At 46.0% G+C, this 23053-nt stretch overlaps 1 protein-coding gene across 4 annotated transcripts in view; it reads left to right on the top strand.

The window, feature by feature from the left end:
- The window catches only part of TMEFF1 (transmembrane protein with EGF like and two follistatin like domains 1), a 329513-nt gene that overhangs the window by 136178 nt on the left and 170282 nt on the right, over positions 1 to 23053 (top strand). For all 4 annotated transcript variants that reach the window (XM_073587846.1, XM_073587847.1, XM_073587848.1 and 1 more), the window contains exon 3: positions 13870 to 13999. In XM_073587846.1, coding sequence (XP_073443947.1) covers positions 13870 to 13999 — 130 coding nt within the window. The remainder of the gene's footprint in view (positions 1 to 13869; positions 14000 to 23053) is intronic.

Below are 23053 nucleotides of genomic sequence, written 5' to 3'. Positions count from 1 at the left end.
GGTGAAGGGGAAAATGAACTCACAACAGGCGCCACACTTAGGTCAGGAGACCTGTGGCCAGTTTGTGCATTGCGGTCTGTGCTCGGACTGAGATGCATGGACATCGGCCTCAGCTCTATAATGATATGTTCTGTGACCAACAATATTTTATGTACACAGAAAGATCATATTACTGATCATTCAGTTAGCATTGAATTGCGATCAGTGTGTATAAACAGGCTGTTAAACAACCACAGACCGACTGACATGTAGCCGATCAGAGGTGAATTAGGCGGCCGCCATTGGCCAGTTTACATGCACCATATTGGTGGCATTGTTGTCAGATGAGGTGGGGGATTTTTGAGAGTTTGTTTTCTGCTTGTCTGTGTAAATTGAAAATGTTCAATAAAAAATATCTGATAAAGACGGGGGCTGGAAATAAGCGCAGCTGGATGGAGGCTCCCCATGACTGCGCTGGGCAGGTTAGGGTTTTGAGGTCAGGGTGGACTTAGAGGGGATTGGTGGAGGCAGGATAAGGGAGGAGTATTGGGAGGGGCGGATGATGCTGGGGGAAAAAAAGTGTGGGAAAACCACACTCTTGCACAGGAGGATGCCGAGAGAAGACATACCTGACCTGGCTGGATGGAGTCGGTGGAGGCGCTGATCAGGAGGCTGCGGGACGTGGCGAGGTCCAGAAGGGGAGGATGGCTGGAGGAGCAGCTGTCTTCTCTGTTGGGTGAAGCCGGGACCCGGGAGAACGCGGGCAGGAGGAGAACGCAGCCCCCAGAGAGACTTTCGCCGGAGGTAACCACACGCGGCAGGCTCCGGAGCCCTTCGGGGACTCTGTGGAGGCTGGGTGCAGCGGCATGGCTCCCTCCCGCGGCACCACCTCCGGCAGGAATCCAAGCAGCCGGCCGGCGCAGGAAGGCGGCGTGTCACCACTGTGCGGCCTGCACAGGAAGTGAGGGCCGCACCGGAAGTGCGGCCTGCAGCAGCACAGTGGGCGGCGGGGAGGGCCCGCTGCACACCCGGGAGGGGTGAGGCTTCCCAGAGGGACGCGCCTGCAGCGGTGACCGCGAGGAGGGCGGCGGCCAGCCAGGATGTCGTCGCGGACGCGGGGAGCAGCGGTGCAGCTGGCATCGCTGGTGGTGGCCGGAGTGGGGGGGCCAGCGAAGAAGACCACACGGCAGAGGACTCCGGCGGGCAGGCGGCAGCAGTGGGACGGTCTGCTGCTGGGCCCTGACACTCAGCAGCTGGAGGGGGGAGCGGCGGGCAGCAGGGACGAGCTGCCTGGCAGGGGACGTGGGTCGGACCGGGCTAATCTGCCTGGGTCTCGCGGGTGGACGAGTTCGTGATCGAGGTTGAGGTCGGTGGTGCGGTGCGCTGCGGGCGCTCCGGTCCCCCCTGGTGATGAGGAGGCCAGGGGCGCGGGCCTGGGGCAGCCAAAAGGCACCGAAGATTCCGACTCCACCAGTGAGCAGCAGCAGGACAGAAAGCGGCAGGATTCGGGATGTCCGGCTGGCGGGGACGCAGCATCCACGCAGCTTGGTGAGCATGAGTCTATGTACTGTATTGTCTGTTGCCCCTAGGGGCTGTAACTAATGTAGCAGGAGTGAGTCGGGGGTCTGGATCGGTAGAAAGGGGGATGGGGGGATCGATTGGAACAGAGGCTCCTTGCCTGCGTGATATTTTGCTTAGCATGTCGCAAAGTTTAAGGATGGAAGGTGGGGCGGCGAGCAGGTCCGGGGTGTCACCAGCGGGAGCATGGACCTCGGGGACAGGGCCTGGGCCAGCCACAGCAGGTGAGGCATTGGGACAGGTAGGAGGAGAGCAAGTACCTGTGGCAGGAGTATCCGTGTCCGGGGTGTCACCAGCGGCGGCATGGATCCCGGGGATCGGGTCAGGGACGCACATGGCGAGCCAGGCAGTGAGGCTGGTCGGAGGGGACCAAATACCAGTGGCAGGTGTATCCATGTCGGTTCAGACTGAAAAAGAAAAAGCGGATTCGGTGAAATTGGATGACCGAGCAAAAGGGGAGGTATATGTGTGTTTTGAGGGGCCGTTGGGTGCGCATTTAAAAAAAGAAGTGAAAAAGAAGATTTGGCAGGATGAGTATGTGGAGATTTTCTCCCTTCTTCCATTGGAAAAGTTTAATTTGGACAAGGGGAAGAAAGATGATAGTAAGAAGGAAGAAGAAAAGCGGAGGTGGCGGCTGATTCCGCAGACATTCGTCAATTGGCTGCAAGCCTTTGCGATATTGGCAAGTGTGATTGGAGAAAAGTCTCCTGGCAATTGTTCTGGCCTGTTTTGTTATCTGGATGCGTTTGGGGAGGCTCACCGTACGTAAGGAGGTCAGGCATGGCTGAGCTACGATTAGCAATTTAGGCAGAGGAAGGCGGTGCGGCCGGAGATTCAGTGGGACCAAAAAGACATCGGGCTTTGGTTAAAGGTGATGGCGCCAGTTAGGTACGGGCAGTCCTTTCTTGGCGGCGGAGGGAGTGGCAATCAGCAGGGAGGACACAGAAGTGGTAGTCAGGGGCAAAAGAGAAGTCAGGAGCGTGCTGGCAGTTCAACAAGGGTCAATGCAAGTATGGCAGTACCTGCAAGTTCAAGCATGTTTGCTCCCATTGCAACGGTAGTTCGCAAGGAGCATCAAAATGTTTTAGGAAAGCAAGGGGTAAGCCAGCAGTGGCGTCCGGTCAAGGGGGAGATGCCAGTGAGGCATCAAAGGATGGCCCCCTTTCTAAGTAGGTACCCTGATCAGGAAAAGGCTGGGGTGATACGGGATGGCTTTGCAGATTGTTTTAAAATCCCTCCTCCCAGCCACACGTTCCCCTTTTCAGTTAAGAATTTGAGGTCGGCTAACCTGCATTCAGAGGTGGTGAGTACCAAAATAATGAAAGAAGTTGAATTGGGTAGAATGGCAGGTCCATTTACGCTGGTCCCAGTAGAAGGGATGATTGTTTCCCCATTGGGGGTAGTTCCTAAGAAGGAACCGAATAAATTCAGGTTGATTCAACATCTATCTTACCCGAAGGGATTGTCGGTCAATGATGGCATTGATCAAGAGTTGTGTTCGGTAGTATATACCTCATTTGACACGGCGGTACAATGGGTTCGCAGGTACGTCAAGGGGGCCTTGTTGGCCAAAACCGACTGAGTCGGCCTTCAGACTACTACCGGTACACCCAGATAGCATCCCCTTGTTGGGATGTTTTTAGAACGGAGGTTACTATTTGGATAGATGTTTGCCGATGGGTTGTGCAATTTCGTGTTCACTGTTTGAGACGTTAAGTACTTTTTTAGAATGGGTGGTTAGGGATGTTGCCGGCGTTCCGTCCGTGATTCATTATTTGGACGATTTCTTGTTCATAGGTCCACCAGATTCAGTTTTGTCGGAATACGTTGGCTGCGATGGAATGGGTGTCAGAGCTTTTTGGAGTGCCGTTGGCAAGAGATAAGACCGAGGATCCTTGCACGGTCTGATTGACTCAGAGAAAAAGGAGTGTCGGTTACCGGAGGACAAATTGTCGTTACTGAGGCTGGAAGTGCAGCGAGTTAGGAGACTGCGAAAGGTGACTTTGAAAGAATTGCAGTCGCTTTTAGGCAGGTTGAATTTTGCCTGCAGGATCATGCCCATGGGCCGAATTTTCTGCCATAGGTTGTCGGGCGCGACGGAGGGAGCATGGTCGGTGCACCACTTTATTCGTTTGAATAGGGAACACCGGGAAGATCTGGCGGTGTGGCAGCGGTTTTTGGAGAATTACAACTGTATATCTCTGATTCAACAGGAGATATTGAATGATTTCGACTGCGAAATTTATACGGACGCTGCAGGTGGTGTTGGTTACGGTGCTTATTGTAGGGGGCGTTGGAGCGTTGGGAGCTGGCCGGATTGGTGGCATCAGAGAGGTTTCACAACATTGTTGTGGCAGTATTAATTTGGGGTGAAATGTTCGAGAAACGCAGAGTTAGGTTTCACTGCGACAATATGAGTGTGCTGTCAGTGATCAACCCTTTTTCCACCTCGTCCCCCCCCAGTTATTAAGCTAGTGAGAGAACTTGCTTTGCGGTGTCTAGAATTGAATGCGTGTATTTCGGCTGTGCATGTGCCGGGAGTGCAAAATTCTATAGCGGATGCTTTGTCTCGTTTACAGTGGGAGCGGTTTCGGGAGCTGGCACCAGGCGTGGAGATCTCCGGAACGGAATTCCCTTCTCACTTGTGGCGGATTGTTATGGAAGAGCACTAAGGTTGATTCGTGAGTCGGTTACAAGCCAGACTTGGGCGTCATACGAGGCATCATGGCAAATATGGCGGAGTTGGGTGTCCCATTGGGGAGGTTTGGGGTCTGTGGAGGATCAAAACGTCAGGGGTTTTGTTTTTGGTCGGCAGGGCAGCGGAAATAGGTTGGTCTAGTTCGAAGGTTAACAAATTTATTGCTGGTCTTGCTTTCAGTTTTAAGATGGAGTGTTCGGTTGATGTGACAAAGGATTTTCGGGTAAAACAGGCTCTAAAAGGTTTTCGGAAGGGTTACCGGAGTTTTGACAGGCGTAGACCGATCTTTTAGTATCTTGGAACGGTTAGGGAGAGTCCTAGAGACGATTTGCTGTTCTAATTTTGAGGCGGCATTGTTCAAGTTAGCCTTTTCTTTAGCGTTCTTTGGGGCTATGCGTATAGGTGAACTAGTGTCGCCCAGTAGGGCAGGTGGCCTGCTGGCTTAGGATGTGGAATTGGGGGCGGGAGGTATTGCATTTTGGATTCAGCGTTCAAAACCCGATCAGCTCAGAAGAGGTAAGCGTGTGGTGTTGGGTAGCGTCGAAGGGGCTTTGATGTGCCCAAAAAGGTGTTTGGAGTTGTATTGGCGTTTGTGGCCTGGTCGGGTCGGCCCATTGCTGTGCCATGAAGGCGGGGCATTCTTGTCCCGTTTCCAGTTCATTGCGCTGCTAAAAAGGGGTTTGGGAGAGTTGGGCCTCCCACCAAACATGTATGGGTCGCATTCCTTTAGGATTGGGGCAGCATCTGAAGCCGATTGTCTTGGCATGGGCGCGGACGAGATCAAGCGGATTGGCCGCTGGAGTTCGGGCTGCTATCAAACATATGCGTTATTGATTGGAGTGGCATGGCTTGGATGGGGGGAATTAACGATTTTTGTTGTGGTTATTTCAGATCGGCAGCCCTACTTGGCTTGGATTTTTGGACACTCGTTCGTCTATTGGGGGGCACTTCGGGCGGATGTGAGGCCGGATGGTAGGCAACTGGGTTTTAACAGGGACCTGGTCGTTGTTCGCTGGTTGGGTTTTCGAGGGATGGTATGGAGCAGGGCGTTACCTGAGTTTTCCAAATTTGCCCATTTGGATAAAGCGCCCGACATCTTGGTGGTGCATTTGGGAAGGAACGATTTGGGCGTTAGACCTGTCAGGGAGTAGATCAGGGATATTCGATTTGACTTCCTTAGGTTGTGGACGTCTTTTCCCGGGGTCGTGACTGTATGGTCGGATATCGTTCCCAGGCTAAACTGGAGAGCGGGCCGATCTGTAAAGGGAATCAATAGGGCTAGGGTGAAGTTGAATAGGGCCGTGTCGAGTTTTGTTTCAAGGAATGGGGGTATCAGTGTGCGGCATTTCGAATTGGAAGCTGGGGTGGGTAATTTTTGGAGAGATGATGGGGTTCATTTGAATGAGATAGGGATTGATTTGTGGGCACTTGCGATGAATGAAGGAATTGAGAGAGCGGTTGCAGTGTTAGGGCACTCACGAGCTTGAGGTGGTCAGAGGTGTTCGTGTGTGGCGGGGGGTGGGGTTCTTGGAGTTGACGCTGATTCAGCGTAAAAAGGAATTGTAGGTAACATTCAGGACAGTTAAATTGTGTGGGTGATCTGGCATTTGGTTACGGGATCTGGATGGGGTTTTTACCCCGGGAGCTGTTTGGTGGTTGGCCTTCCCGGAACGGGATTTATGGTGCCCTCGAGCTGGTGGTGTAAGGCTGAGGGTAACGTGGCGGTTGAAGTTCTCGTTGGACATTTTTTGCCAAATTTTAAGCCAGATGTTTTATGGGCTCCAAGAACTCTCCCCTCATGTCATTAAATATGACATATTTAATATTTTATTGTTAAACAAGGTTTATGTTTTTGTTTGTTAATAAACTGGCCGCTGTGGCCAAAATTATCCAAAGAATATATTGTGTAGTGTTGTTATTTTAAAGAAGGAGTGGCGTTGTCTACCAGTACGGGTGGGGCATAAGGCAGGTTTTCAGGTAAGAAAAACCCATATTGGCCATACGCGGTCAAGAAAAAAAACAGGACACACATATAAGGTAAAAAGTCCAGAACATGCAAGTGTGTGTTCATACGGGGCTCAATAAACAGGTCACTCTAGGAAAGAGCAAGTGATTCGCTGCCAATCTGCATTTCCTACTCGCTGCCACCACCACCAATCTAGCTTTGAGCTGAACCATGTGAGGCAGGCTGGTCGTAAGGACACACTCACTATTCGACTGCTACCGCCAATCATGTGATGATGTCAAGCATGCCCCTTAGCATCTCCCACATCAGCATCTGTGGTAAAGGGACCCTGTCGGGTCCCTTTACTGTCCACCAAGCACTTCTATAGTGGTATGGATGCAGATTTAATTAACTGATCTTGCATATTATTGCAATCTTTAAAAAAATGTACTTTTATTCCATCACATATGCTAATGAAGCAGGACTAGTCTGGCGAGGTTTCTTCTCTCCAGGGTAGTTTTGCCTTGGACCTTCTAATCATGTCTCTCTAGGTGTAATTGACCGTCTACATACAATACTCATTATGGTAGGAACATTATGCAGGTTGTTAGTCCTGGTAATGGAGGCAGAGTAGAAGATCTGAAGCAGGACTAGTCAGGGTTAGGAGACCACCCTCTGGACTAGTCAGGGTTAGGAGACCACCCTCTGGACTAGTCAGGGTTAGGAGACCACCCTCTGGACTAGTCAGGGACAGGAGACTTCCCTGTTGTGAGTTCATTTTCTGGTCTACCAGTTGTGAGTTCTCCTTCCAGGCTCCCTCTGGTGGTAACAGGAGGTAGTGAGGCTGATTTAATCAGAAGAGATCTGCCACCTGATAATGAGGATGACGATTGGACCTCAGGAATCTCAGATTGGATTTAAGACAGCCGACGCCCTACTCTGGTGCTGGTGATTCCTTCTGCTTGTCAGGTCTTGGTTCTCAGCTCTGTTCCAGTAAGTTCAAGCTAAGTTTCTCTGCCAATGTTCACACTTGATTTTGTTGTTCTATTAAGTTTTTTGTGTGGTCAGCCAGCCCCGGCTGGGGCTGTGCTGAATTTCCACCCTTATTTATCTGTATTTGCCAATTTGCTTTTTGTCCCTTATTAGATTGGCCTCTTTTTGCTCTGTCTAGAATATTTCAGAGTGCTGATATAGTGGGAGAAGTCTAGTGACTTCAGGGTTAATTTTGTTATCAGAAGTGTTGGACATTATTTTGTAGGGTTTTGGGCAGATTGCAGACAGTGTCTTTCCTTTCCTCTCCTTTCTAGTTAGTTTGGGCCCCATCGTTTGCTCAGCCTATTTTCCTGCCTGTGTTTGTGTTTTCATCTTGTTTCACTGTCAATGCATGTGTGGGGGCTGTCTATTCCTTTGGGGTCTGCTCTGGGGCAGTTAGTTTTCCCCTTTTCTTGCTTTAGGCTTATTTAGTCCTCCGGCCTGATGAGGCGTCTAGGTTCATCGTAGCTACGCTCCCAAGGCTGCTGCTAGTTGTGTGGCTAGGATCAGGTATCTGCATAGTTACCAACCTCTCTGGTTTTTCTGGGCTTAGCATGTTTAGGTTTTTTCCTCCTCGGTGACCCATTCATAACACTTCCCTCTGGTCTAGTCCTTCATCATTGGTCATAAGTAACGCTGTATGATTGAAGTTAATTTTTCAAAGATTGCAGCATTTATAAGTTACATAAAATACATAATGAAATTAAAGAAATCTGCAACCATACTGTTCAAGTAGTCATGGGGGATAGTCAAGGGACCTGACACATACCTCCCAACTTTTGAAGAAGGGAAAGAGGGACAGAGGTTGCCGCAAATTTTAGGCCAAGCCCCCAACCACACCCATTTCACAACTAGTCACATCCATGTCCATACCCCAACCACACCCAGAGAAAGAAAGAGAACAGAGAGAGAAAGAGGGGAAATAAAAGAACAAAGGGAGAGAAAGAAGGCAGGGAAAGAAAGAGAGAAAGAACAGAGAGGAAAAAAAAGAGAGGGGAAAGAACAGATAAATAAAGAACAGAGAGAAAGAAAGGCGGAAAGAAAGAACAGAAAGAAAGAGGGGGAAAGAACAGAGAGGAAAAAAGGAAAGAGGGGAAAGAAAGAGGGGGAAAGAAAGAGAACAGAGTGAGAAAGTAAAAAGGGAATTAAAGGAGAGAGAAAGAACAGAGAGAGAGGAAAAAAAGAGATTAGAGAGCAAGAGAAAGAACAGAGAGAGAAAGAAATATTCTATAAAGATACTATTGCAGCCTGGCTCCCATTGTAATGCCCACCTGAGCCTCCCGGTGCAGGACATAACATGATCCACTCACATGGCCGGCATCCCCGATTCCAAGGCGATCCCTCTGTCCGTGCTGTCGGAGAAGGACACGGTGATGGATCTGAAGCATTCCCTGAAGTGCCTCCATGGTTCCGTCACAATCTCCTCCCGAAATTACCTCATTTCCAGTCAGTTTCCAGCACGTCACTTCCGGTAGAACATCACGTGCAAATTTTAAAGTGCTCCTCAGAGCTCCGCCGTGTACTTCTGTGTCCGCAGGAAAAGTAAGCTCCCGTCCGAGACAGACTCTCTCTCAAAATCGGGACTGTCCTGCTGGATCTGGGATGGTTGGGAGGTATGAATGCTCCCCACCATACACCTTGTACACGCATGGCTCCACACACCTCATACACACACGGTTCCGCTTTGTATGCGTCTTACACACACGGCTCCGCTCCGCACACCTCGCACACACGGCTCCACTCAGTACACACATGGCTCCACTCCGTAAACCTCGTACACATGCGGCCACGCTTTGTACTCCTTGTACACACATGGCTCCACTCCGTAAAACTTGTACACATGCAGCTTTGCTCCATACACCTCGTACACGCGTGGCTTCACTCCGTACACCTCGTACACACAAGGCTCCGCTCCGTAAACACACGGCTCAGCTCCATACACTTTGTACACACAGGGCTCCGTTCCATACACCTTGTACACACACGGCTCCGCTCCGGACACCTCATACACACGGCTCTGCTCTGTACACATCTCTGCCCTGTACACATCTCTGCCCTGTACACCTCATACACACGCGGCTCCGCTCCGTACACCTCGTACACACGCGGCTCCGCTCCGTACACCTCGTACACACGCGGCTCCGCTCCATACACCTCGTACACACGCGGCTCCGCTCCATACACCTCATACACACATGGCTCTGCTTCGTACGCCTCGTGCACACATGGCTCTGCTTCGTACACCTCGTACACACGGCTCTGCTTCGTACACCTCATACACACATGGCTCCGCTCTGTGCACCTCGTACATACGTGGCTCCACTCCGTACACCTTGTACATACACGGCTCAGCTCCGTACACCTCGTACACACACATGGCTCCACTCTGTATACCTCTACACACACATGGCTCCGTTCCATACACATGTGGCTCCCCTCCGTACCCCTCGTACACACACAGCTCCGCTCTATACACCTCATACACACGTGGCTCCGCTCCGTATACCTCGTACACACACATGGCTCCGCTCCATACACACATGTCTCCGCTCCATACACCTCGTACACACATGGCTCCACACACCTCATACACACGCGGCTCCGCTCCATACACCTCATACACACACACATTGCTTCGCTCTGTACACCTCATGCACACGTGGCTCCGCTCTGTATAACTCGTACACACATGGCTCCGCTCCATACACACGGCTCTGCTCCATACACCTCGTACACACAAGGCTCCACTCCATATACCTCGTACACACACATGGCTGCGCTCCATACACACATGGCTGCGCTCCATACACACATGGCTCCACTCCGTACACCCTGTACACACACGGCTCGGCTCTGCATACCCCATACACACACGGGTCTGCTACATTCTCCCTGTAAACCTCTCCTGACCCCACACATAAACTTCCCCTCACCAGCATCATGACAACCAGGAAGCATAGCAGAGTCCTGCACACACCGAGCCCTGATCATGTGACTCGAGAAACAAAGAAATGGGGGCACCACCGAAAGGATAATTAAGGGGATCCAACCTAGACCTAAATAGTACATACTGTATGTTGTATGTTTGACAAAAAGGAGAGAAAGAAATAGGCCATGAGCAGAGGATCACCCTGAATAGGACATAGCATATATAATACAAATTTTATTAAAAACAGCAAAAATTCTTAAAAACATTAAAAATAGTCACAAATGTGACACATACACAAATAATACAATGCTCATAATAGAGCAACCCACCTGCTACCAACTATCACCCTGACCGAGAATGATGCCTATATCCCTCGGTCCATGTAAACAGGATTCTCAATGGGAGAATTAGTAAGTCCACACATAGGTAATAAAGAGCATAGAGTCAGAAACACCAATAATATACAAATACAATGAAAAAATGATGCAATTCCAACCCAATAATTACAAAAAACAGTACAAGGGATAATGTAAACCCAAGAAGATGCTGATCACTATGAGGTGTACAAAAAAGATAGAAATGCACACTCATATATGCGTAGAGGTACCCCAGCCCAAGATCAGGCATAGGGAACATCAAGGACCAGATCAGTCAGACCATTAGGGGCTAGAGAGGGTCTAAGTGGACAGAGAAAATCTCCATAAACACCCCAAATGATAACCACACATACAAATCAGCACAATACAAAACCCATGAGAAGTGAAGTGGGGCAGGTAGAGCCAGAGACCCGACGCGTGCTCGCCACTCTAGGTGGCTTCGTCAGGTGTACAGATTGCCAGTCAGCTGTGTCAATATATATAAGAAGAAAAGAGGACCGCACTCCTGGAGCTGATGGAAATAGTGTTAGATTTATTGGCACATGCTATACATGTCGGCCGGGGGAGTGATAACAGGAGAGGGAAAACAGCTGACAACGGCCGTTTCGTGCTACCTCAGCGCTTCAACAGTTGCTACAACTATTGATTGTAGCACTGGGACTAACAAAAAGGTCAACAGTTACCTTCTGGTCTCTTTTTTACAAGATCTGTATTAGAGTGTGTTAGCCCTGCCCACTTGGCTGAGCATAAAGATCTTTATCATTTACATACCGTAACTTTTTGTCCACACTTGCTCACAGGGTATTTGTGTGTCTGGGGTCGGGCCGTTTACTTTGTATCTGGTCGGTTTATCCAGCCACTGCCTAGCTGGCTATTTATTTTACCAACCTAGCTATGAGTGAGACTATGTATACTGGTATTTGCGCAGTAGCACCTTGTCTCTATCTCTAGAACTGACTACTGTTAGAAATGTGCTTGTGACTAATTTTAGTCTAGCATATCTATTATCTTAGTGCCTGCGCACCAGTGATGAGGAGCTCTTTCATCCTTTTATTTGTGGTCGTCGTTCCTATAATTACAGATTATAGCACTGGGATAGACAAAAAGGTCAATAGTTACCTTCAGGTCCTTCTTTTATAAGATCTGTATAAGAGTGTGTTAGCACCGCCCAGTTGGCTGAGTTTAAACAGTGTCACGTGTTAGCTCCACCCAGTTCGCTTTATTTGTGGTCGCCGTTCCTATAATTACTGATTGTAGCACTGGGACTAACAAAAAGGTCAATAGTTACCTTCTGGTCCTTCTTTTATAAGATCTGTATAAGAGTGTGTTAGCTCCACCCAGTTGGCTGAGTATAAACAGTGTACCGTGTTAGCTCTGCCCAGTTGGCTGAGTATAAAGGGTCCTGTTTATTTAACTGATCATCATGGCAACTGAGCCCCGAACCAGCACGGTCTTTGTATAAGTACAGGCGCTTTAGATCTCAGGTATTGCGCCTTATCATTGCTTTCTCCAGCGATGTGCGTCTATTGGTGACTATGGCAGCTGCATGACTAGTAATACAGTGGTGATCTACATCTGGCTCTGGCCAGGAGCGCCTATGGGGAAGTGTTTTTGGTCATCGCCTACTCAGATAACTACTACAGTGAATGTGCTGCATATCTTTAGAATGTCCCCTTAATTGTGTCTCTTTGTGACGCGCGCTTTGTTTATTATACACCGACGCTTGCGCAGATAATCATCACAGCAAGTGAGCTGTATATCTTTGAGGGTTAATCGCTCACATGACCGCAAGTGTCCCCTTGATTGGTCTTTCTCATTTATTCGTGACACGCGCTTTGTCTACTATACGCCGACGCCTGCGCAGTAGCAATATTGAGCTCTCTCTCACTTCCTGTATTCAGGATGTGTGCCTTGTCTCCCGGACACCGACGCTTGCGCAGTTGGCATTCTGTGATGTCACATGCCGCTGCTGTGAGCTGTCAGCCATAGCTATGGATCAGTGACTAACCACTGACTCTCAGGTATATTGGATGTTAACCCTGTCATGGTAAGCAGCGGCGCAGCTGCTCCCTATCTACTAATTATGCAACCATATATATTGACACAGCTGACTGGCAATCTGTACCCCTGACGAAGCCACCTAGAGTGGCGACACGTGTCGGGTCTCTGGCTCTACCTGCCCCACTTCACTTCTCATGGGTTTTGTATTGTGCTGATTTGTATGTGTGGTTATCCTTTGGGATGGTTATGGAGATTTTCTCTGTCCACTTAGACCCTCTCTAGCCCCTAATGGTCTGACTGATCTGGTCCTTGATGTTCCCTATGCCTGATCTTGGGCTGGGGTACCTCTACGCATATATGAGGTCTATTTAGTGTGCATTTCTATCTTTTTTGTACACCTCATAGTGATCAGCATCTTCTCGGGTTTACATTATCCCTTGTACTGTTTTTTTGTAATTATTGGGTTGGAATTGCATCATTTTTTCATTGTATTTGTATATTATTGGTGTTTCTGACTCTATGCTCTATATTACCTATGTGTGGACTTACTAATTCTCCCATTGAGAATCCTGTTTACATGGACCGAGGGATATAGGCATCATTCTCGGTGAGGGTGATAGTTGGTAGCAGGTGGGTTGCTCTATTATGTGACCGTTTTTAAGAATTTTTGCTGTGTTTAATAAAATTTGTATTATATATGCTATGTCCTATTCAGGGTGATCCCCTGCTCATGGCCTATTTCTTTCTCTCCATTTTGTCAAACCGATCATGTGACTTCTGACTCCTCCCCTCCTGTGACCTCATCACAGGTCCTGTGCAGACAGAAGCAACAGCCTAGCAAGTCATCACAGGCTGTGGGGGGAGCTGCGGGGGGGTCTCTGGAAGGGTGAGAATGGGGTTGGTGCATAGGGGGGCGTGGCGGCTCAGCGCAGTGCGGGAAAAAGAGTCACGCTCAGGACAGCGGGACAGGCAGTCAAAAACGGGACTGTCCCACCATATCCGGGATGCTTGGGAGCTATGCCTGACAGGTTCTCTTTAAAATGATATCTACCCACTACTATTAGTTATTTCTAAGCTTTTGTTTGGGTCAAATTATTTTGAAATGTCTAAAGGGTACAACAAATGAATTGGAAGGTAGCTAACAATAGTGTGTCTTACGGGCTGCAAAATTAGGATTTTCCAGGTGTAAATCCTCCCGCCGACGGTATTACCTGAACATTATATCAGGAACGGTGTGCATCATTGTACCGTGGGCACCACAACGCCACATTCCTGCTGTAACTTCACAATCTTTTCTTCCCCATTTAACAAATGTAACTTTATTTTGCAGTGTCACACTAACTACGTACCAGTGTGTGGGTCAAATGGAGACACTTATCAAAATGAATGCTTCCTGAGAAGATCTGCCTGCAAACAACAAAAAGATTTAAGTGTGGTATCAAAAGGACCCTGCTTTTCTGGTAAGAGCAGTCTCTCATCCCCATAAACCTGTCTGTAAAGCTTATATTAGGTGTAAATAAGGCCTCCAGAAATGGGACTCTTAATCACAGCCTTCCCACTGGTATGTCTCCTGCCATCACATATTTGATTTATACGACACCTTTAGAGGATAAAAATCAATTTACCCTCTGATTTTATTCTTCTGTGGTCAGTGCAGAAGTATAATAATTGTGTATGACCACTTTATACCAGCTTTCTGCTCACATATAATGATTTAATGCTAAATGGTGTATTTTTTAATAGCTATTCCAAAAGACCCGTAGACATTTCAGATGTCGATTCTATGTGGAAATGCTGGGATTAACTACATTCTATATTACTTTACTGCATAGCCTGGTTGTATAAGGCTATGTGCACACGTAGATTTAGGTCCTGCGGATTTTTCAAAATCCGCAGGTAAATTCTCAGGTCAAAAGACCTGCGGTTTGCCTGTGGTTTCACACCTCTACAATGGAGAAGGTTTGAAACCGCAGCGGAGTCCGCACAAAGAGTTGACATGCTGCGGATTGTAACCCGCAGCAAATCTGCGCGGAAAAATCCGCAGCATGTGCACAGCGTTTTTCAGATTACCATTGAAAACAATGGTACTGTACAACATACCTAAATCTGCTGCGGAACCGCAGAGCCTGAAACGCTGCGGATCTGCAGCAGAATCCGCACTGTGTGCACATAACCTTACATTACTTCATGGACTGAACCACTTTACTGAGAGAAGCTTGAGGTAGTGTTCAATCCAAGCTTTCTATTTAGTGCATTGACTGCCAGGACTGCCATATCTACTGTGACAGTAAGTGAATATAATATATAATATATAAGTAATATAATGCTTCTTAAAGGGAATCTGTCACCACTGGGATATCATGTAAAAATATCATTCAATTTAGTGTCACCTCTGCATTATACAAGTACTTTTGACTCCCCACCAATGATACATAAATACCGTTTTTATTCCTCCCGCGGTGTAAGTAAATATGCTCTGTGTGGTCCGATGGGTGGGGCTTATAGTCCATCTCTCTCCCCCCTCCTCGCTTGCTCTACGCATTCCTTTTGGGTAATTTCTGCGTTCGCGTAGAGTTACCGTGCGTGCGCATTCAAATGGCCTCTCGCGTGTGCGCAGTATGGTTTGCCCAACTATGGGCAAAGTCGAAAAACAGTATTTCCCATGCGCCGGCATACGCAATTGTGTTCTATGGCCCAGAAGTATACTTGAACACTTCCAGGCCATAGAAAGCCATGGCGTATGCCGGCGCATGCGCAATAATGATTTTATGCCTTGCCCACAGTTGTGCAAAGCATACTGCGCGCACGAGAGGCCATTTGAATGCGCACGCATGGTAACTACGCGATCTGTGATATTCACAGAAAAGAATATGTAAAGTAAGCCGAGGAGGGGGGTGGAGACGGACAATAAGCCCTGCCCATCAGATTGGACCGAGCATATTTACATACACCGCGGGAGGAATAAAAAAACGGCATTTATGTATCATTGGTGGGGAGTCAAGGGGTATCAAAAATACTTGTACAATACAGAGGTGACAATAAATTGAATGATATTTTTACATGATATCCCAAAAAATTGGTGACATATTCCCTTTAAAGGGAATCTGTCACCTATTTAATCTGAGGGCAGCATGAGGTAATGACTGAGACACTGATTTCAGCAATGAATCATAGAATCGTAGAGTTGGAAGGGATCTCCTGGGCCATCTGGTCCAACCTCCTGCTCAAAGCAGGGTTCGCTAAATCATCCCAGACAGATGTCTGTCCAGCCTCTGTTTGAAGACTTCCATTGAAGGAGAACTCTCCACTTCTCGTGGCATCCTGTTCCACTCATTGATATTTTTCTAATATCTAATCTGTGTCTCCTCCCATTCAGTTTCATCCCATTGCTTCTAGTCTTTCCTTGTGCAAATGAGAATAAAGATGATCCTTCTACAATGTGACAGCCCTTGAGATATTTGTAGACAGCTATTAAGTCTCCTCTCAGTCTTCTCTTCTGCAAGCTAAACATTCCCAAATCCTGCAGCCTTTCCTCATAAGACAGGGTTTGCAGACCGGTCACCATTCTGGTCGCTCTTTTCTGAACTTGCTCCAGTTTGTTGATGTCTTTTTTAAAATGTGGTGCCCAAAACTGGACACAGTATTCCAGATGAGGTCTGACCAAAGAGGAGTAGAGGGCAATAATGACTTCACATGATCTAGACTGTATGCTTCTGTTTATACATCCTAGAATTGCATTTACCTTTTTTGCTGCTGCATCACACTGTTGACTCGTATTCAGTCTGTGATCTATTAGTATACCCAAGTCTTTTTCACATGTGCTGTTGCGTAGCCCTATTCCTCCCATTTTGTGTATGCTTTTTTCATTTTTATTGCCCAGATTGTAGTACTTTGCATTTTTCCCTGTTAAAACCATTGTTAGTTGCTGCCCACTGCTCCAGATTATTTATATCTTTTTGAATCCTCTCTCTCTCTTCTGTAGTATTAGCTATCCCTCCTAGCTTTGTGTCATCAGCAAATTTAATCAGTTTACCCTCAATTCCTTCATCTATATCGTTGATAAAGATGTTGAACAATACAAGGCCCAGGACATAGCCCTGTGGTACCCCACTTGAGACATTCTTCCAACTGGATGTGCAGCCATTTACGACCACTCTTTGGGTCCGATCACTAAGCCACTTATGAATCCACCTAACAGTTGCCTTGTCCATTCCATACCTAGTCATTTTTTCCAATAAGGATTGTGTCATGTCGGACGCTATTCACACCACAGTGTCCGGCAGGCAGCGGTAGTTCCATCTCCGTCCACTATAGCCTCAGTGGCGCCGGCTTGATTTTACTCAGGTTATCGGGGGTTAATCTAGCTGGAAATCAGGTGGGATGTTTGGTCACGCCCACGGTCTTTAAATAGTCGTGCTGGCCTGTTGGCGTCACCGATTATAGCTTGTGTTTTATGCCAAGTGGTTCCGGTCTGGAGAGGAGGTGTTGGAGAGAGAAATTCGTAGCTGGTGGCGTATGATCCGTTGTTACCTTTTCGCCTTCCTATATTTGTGTTTTGCTTTGCCCTGTTCACATTTCAGTATTGTCCTGTGTGTTTGCGGCGCGGTGTGGTTTAAGTTCTCCCTGTCTGTCATTACTGTGTGGGCTTTGGTGGTTTGACAACTCACTGGGTGGAGGGTGGAGGGTTCAGCTTAGGGCTGAGCAGGAGATAAGGAAAGGTTGGAGGCTCAGGCATTTGCACCATTAGCAAAAACCCTGGGTTGAGGGTCAGACAGGGTTTTCCCTAGTTGGAGGGACTCCGCAGGGGCCCCGGGTATTTCAGCCTCCTTTGACCTAAGCCCCGCATAACAGATTGTGTGAGATACTTTGTCAAATGCTTTGCTGAAGTCAAGATATACTATATCTACAGCATTTCCCTGATCCACCCAATCAGTGATTCCGTCATAGAAGGAAATTAAGTTAGTCTTACATGACTTATTAGTTACAAACCCATGCTGACTCTGTTTAATCACTTCATTCTTATCCAGGTACTGACATACATGTTTAATAATTTGTTCAAAGATCTTTCCTGGTATGGAAGTCAGACTCACCGGCCTATAGTTGCCTGGGTCCACCTTCTTCCCCTTTTGAAGATAGGAGCAACATTTGCTCTTCTCCAGTCTTCTGGGACTTCTCCTGTTCTCCAAGAATTTTCAAACATTACAGAGAGGGGTTCAAAAAATTTCTTCTGCTATCTCCTTCAGTACTCTGGGGTGTAATTCATCTGGACCTGGAGACTTGAATTCATTTAGGTTGCTAAGTGTTTCCTCACTATTTTTCTGTTTATAGATATCCTGAATTCTTCTATTCCCTCAATAGGACAGTGAAGAACAGTTAATGTTACATTTCCTTTCTGAGAGAAAACAGATGCAAAATGAGAATTTAAAAGTTCGGCCTTCTCAACATCCTGTCTTACCATTTCATCATTTTCATCCTGTAAAAATCCTATAGCATCTTTGACTTTTCTTTTACTTTTGACATATCCCCAAAATCCTTTATTATTGCTTTTGAAGTCTCTTGCAAGCCTCAGTTCATTGTCAGCTTTAGTAATCTGATTTGTGCCCTGCAGGTTCTGCAGACAGCATTATATTCTTCTTTAGATATGCCTCCCTCTTTCCATTTTATAAACATTTCTTGCTTCCTTTTTAGCAGGTGCTTGAGTTCTGTGTTCATCCATCCTGGTTTCCTTAAATGCTTCCTATTCTTCCCTATTTTCGGAATTGTTAACAATTGTGCTTTGAGAATTTCATTTTTCAAGATTTACCATCCTTCCTGGACATTTTTGTCTTTAAGAATATCCAGCCATTGGATTCCTCCAATTGTCTTTCTGAATCCCTTAAAATCTGCCTTTCTGAAATCTAACCTTGACGTCTGAGTCTTCACAGGTCTTCCTCCTCTAGTTATCCAAAATTCTAAAATAGCATGGTCGCTACCTCCTAGGGTCCCAGCCACTTTTAGTTCCTCACCATTTCCTCCCTGTTTATGAGGATTAGATCCAAGGTTGCAGATCCCGTTGTTTTCTCCCCTACCTTTTGGAAGATAAAGTTGTCAGCAAGAGAGGATAAGAATTTCATTGACCTGTTAGATTTGCCTGAGAGAGATTCCCAACAAATGTCTGAATAGTTGAAATCTCCCATGACAACTATGTCATATTTTTTGGAGAACTTGGCAAATTGATGCATAAAGAGTTCATCCATATCTTCAGCTTGCACAGGTGGCCTATAGTAAATGCCTACAATGGTGTCCTTTCCAATGTTCTGTCCTTGTATTCTTACCCAAACAGTTTCCACAGAACTCCCAGTCTCTGAAGCTTCAATCTCTGTGCAGATATACGCGTTTCTAACATACAATGCGACACCTCCTCCTTGTTTGTCAAGTCTGTTTCTTGCAAATAAGTTGTATCCTTCTAGCCTTGTATTCCAATCATTTGTATCGTCCCACCAAGTTTCAGTGATTCCAATGACATCGTATTTCTTTTCCTGTGTTAGTAGTTCCAGTCCTCCTTGTTTGTTGCCCATGCTTTGTGCATTAGTATAGAAACATTTTAGTTTGTGATTGGTTTCTCTTTCTCCAATATTTTTATTATTTAGATTTTTTTTGTCTTTGTTCTTTCCTCCCACTTCTAATACCAGAGTTCTCAATAGCATTTGCCAGGTGTATGGCTTTTTCTGGCCTTTTGCTTCACTTCCCACATTGTTCTAGTTTAAAGCTCTCCTGATGACTGTAGCAAGGTGGCTTCCAAATACATGTTTTCCAGTCTTCGTAAGGTGCACCCCATCTCTAGCAAGTAGTCCATGATATAGGCAATTCACTCTGTGATCCAGAAATCCAAATCCTTGCTGACGGCACCATCGACGTAGCCAGTTGTTCACCTGCAGAATCTTATTCCACCTCCCTGTTCCATGGCAATCCACTGGGAGGATGGAAGAGAAGACTACCTGCGCTCCCAGTTCTTTCACTTTCTTGCCTAAGTTATCAGTTACTGCAGATGGCTTCCAGGTCGTTTCTTGCGGTGTCATTTGTCCCCACATGTATTAGCAGGAATGGGTAGTCATCTGTAGGTCTGAAGAGTCCTGATATCCTGTCAGACACATCTTTAAATTTTGCACCTGGAAGACAGCAAATTTCTCGTGACGTTATATCCGGTCTGCAGATAGCGGCCTCTGTTCCTCTCAACAGGGAATCCCCCATGACCACCACTCTCCGTTTCTTCTTCACAACATTTTTCTTTCTCCATCCTGGAGGACTCTGAAGGCGTACAAGGCTGCTGTTTGTGGGCAAAGTCTTATCCTGATGTATTTCTTTGTTTTCCTGCGTGAGAGCCTGGTACTGGTTCCTGAGCAGTATGGGCGCTGACCGCCTCCCGATCCTCCTGCTTCTCTGGGTCACATGTTTCCATTCCTTTGTTTCTTCTGGTGCACTTCGAATTTCTTCTCTTTCTGTAACATGAAGAGATAATTATGCTCTGTCTAAGAACTCTTCACCTTCCTTAATGATCTTCAACGTAGCTAACCTCTCTTCGAGATTTTGCAACTTTTCCTCCAACAGGGACACAAGCTTGCATTTGTGGCATGTGAAGTTTGGCTTTTCCACTGGTAAGTCTGTGAACATGTAGCAAGAAATGCAGCTCACCAAATGGCTCCTGGCCTCTTCCATATTGAGATTTCAAAACGATGAAAAATGGATTACCGATTTCCTCTTTTCAGCTGCAACGGCCAAAACCCAGTGATCACTGAGCTCGCGGAGACTCTTCACTTATCCCAGAAGGCACTGGGAATATGCAAATGATCTCCTCAGGACTCTTCCCCTGGGAAGTCACTTATTAGGCTGTGTGTTATAGTTTCAGTGCAATGAAGGTTTAATCAGCAGGAGAATCACTACAAGGACTACAAGTCTCGTTCGTCCTGGTCCATCTCCGAACCCACGACTGACTGGCAGCTTACTGTCAATATACAATGTACACAGAAATCTGCTAATTAGTGGTGTTGGCGGAGCTAGCTGTCTGAGCTCTGCTACATCTAAAAACTCTTTCTCACAATTGCTGCACCTAGTAAACTAAGTGTTACATCACTGGAATCAAGGACTTTTTTTCTACATTAAGCTGATGAGGATAGCATAAACCTGGTGACAGTTTTAATTAAGACCATGATTAATACCTCACAGTCGAAACGCATTGGTCGTTGATCCCTTCGGATCTCTCGTGTGGCTTCAACATGCCCTTTTAATGCGTTATTAATAAATGTGAAGTTTTATCCTACCACACTGGAGAACTCTTTCTATATAATTTTGATTGAATGGAATGTGTGATATCAAGGGCTTATGAAAAACTGTATTTTAACCCATCAAGTACAAGGACTAATTTGGCTTTATTGTGTCCACACATTTATTTTTTTTCATCTTTGCCTTCCAGGTGCCATTTTTTTTTTTTTTTTTTTCTTTTGTGTAGACAAAGCTGAATCAGTGCTTTGCTTTTATTGGTAGCACCATTTTGGGGTATATACAACCTGATGTCAAACGTTCATTAACTTTTTATTCGAAAAAATAGAAAATATGAGCAATTGTGCTGTATTTTTTACATTTTGATAATTATCTTTTCATTTGCTGCACAAATAACATGTTAGCTTTATTTTGTGAGTCAGTACAATTATGGTGATACTAAATATCTAGAGTTTTTTTATGTTTTATTTTTTGTTAGAATAAATACTCTGGGGAAAAAAATGATTACTTGTGTGTGTTGCCATGTTTTGAGAGCCATACTTGAATCATTTTTCCAACAACTGAACAGTATGCGGGCTTATTATTGAAGTGACAAGTTTGTCCTATTTTGGGATACATAACTTTTTTTTCACTTTTTTGAGAGATGGCCTGAACAAAAAAACAGCAATTTTGGATTTTTTAAAAATCACCATTCAGTATAATTGATTTGCTATTTTGTCTGCAGATCAATACGATAACTACAGTACTAAATTATTTATTTAATGTTTTATTCCTTTTGCTTAAATATAGTTTTTTCATCCCATATTTTCAGACCCATGATGCTTTTATGTGTATATATAGATAGAGTTGTGTTAGGACTTGTTTTTTGTTGTTTTCACTGATACCATTTTGGGGTACATGCATACAGAAATGGCCGAAAGTGTTGGCACCCTTGAAATTGTTACAAAAAATGAAATATTTCTCCCAGAAAATTATTGCAATTGCACATGTGTTGTTATAAATGTTTATTTCCTTTGTGTGAATAGGAACAACACAAAAAAAGCTGAGAAAAAAGGCAAATTTGACATAATTTCTATCACAAGTGTGTCATGTCCCCCTGGAAGACATGGACTGGTTCACATTAGCGTTTGTGAGCACAGCGTATTGTCTGCATATGCAAACTCATGTCAAAACGCATACAAATGCATGTTTACGCAGCATTTTTTATCCGCATCAGCTTACGCATGACGGCAAAAAAACCTGAGTTTTTTGCATGCATTTGCGTTTTTTTCAGCACATGCGTTCGGAAAATTTCCTTGACACAAACCACACCCAATGGGCATGTCTCATTTTCCAGACATGATTATGTGACAAACGCATGCATTTCAAACGCATGTGTGCGCATGTCCTTGGACATGGATAAGCAACTTTGTTTTCAAGCAGGGCTGTAGAGTTTGTAAGCCAAACCTCCAACTCCTCACTTTTCCTGACTTCCGACTCCATGACTCTAACTCCACAGCACAGGCTCACTACTGAGCATGTACATAAAGTGCAGCACAGATTAATCTCAAATAAAATCCTAGATACTTACACCAGGAACAGGACATTTCATAACTTTCCCAAGTTCTTATGAAACAATGTACAGCACATACTCCATTCAACTACTGTACCCAATTTATTATATATCTTAGTCGGTCCATTTTATACCGACTCCACCAAAATGGACACCGACTCCATGACTTCGACTCCACAGCCCTGGTTTCAAGCATGGAATGCTCGTTCAAACTCACGTGTGGCAAGTAACAGGTGTGGGCAATATGAAAATCACTCCTGAAACCAGATAAAAAAGTGACTCAATCCTCTGCATTGTGTGTCTGTGTGTGCCACACTAAGCATGGAGAACAGGAGAAGAAAACTATCTGAGGGCTTGAGAAACAAAATTGTTGAAAAATATCAACAATCTCAAGGTTACAAGTCAGAGATCTTGATGTTCATTTGTCCACGGTGTACAACATAATCAAGAAGTTTAAGACCCATGGTACTGTAGCTAATCTCCTGAACGTGGACAGAAGAGTAAAATTGATGCAGGATAGTCTGGATGGTGGATAAGCAGCCCCTATCAAATTCCAAAGAAATTCAAGCTGTCCTGCAGTCTCAAGGTATTTCAAAGTCAGTGTGGACTATCCGTCGGCATTTGAGACATAAAAAGCTAGACTGCAGTTTGCCAAAATGTATGTAAGTCAAAATCCTTTTGGGAAAGCTTCTTTTGGACAGACCAA

The sequence above is a fragment of the Dendrobates tinctorius genome, unplaced genomic scaffold (genome assembly GCF_039654945.1).
Source record: "Dendrobates tinctorius isolate UK_male_01 unplaced genomic scaffold, ASM3965494v1 ptg000102l, whole genome shotgun sequence".
NCBI lineage: Eukaryota > Metazoa > Chordata > Amphibia > Anura > Dendrobatidae > Dendrobates > Dendrobates tinctorius.
The sequence above is the reverse complement of the archived record's forward strand: the minus strand, read 5'-3'. Positions and strand labels throughout refer to the sequence as shown.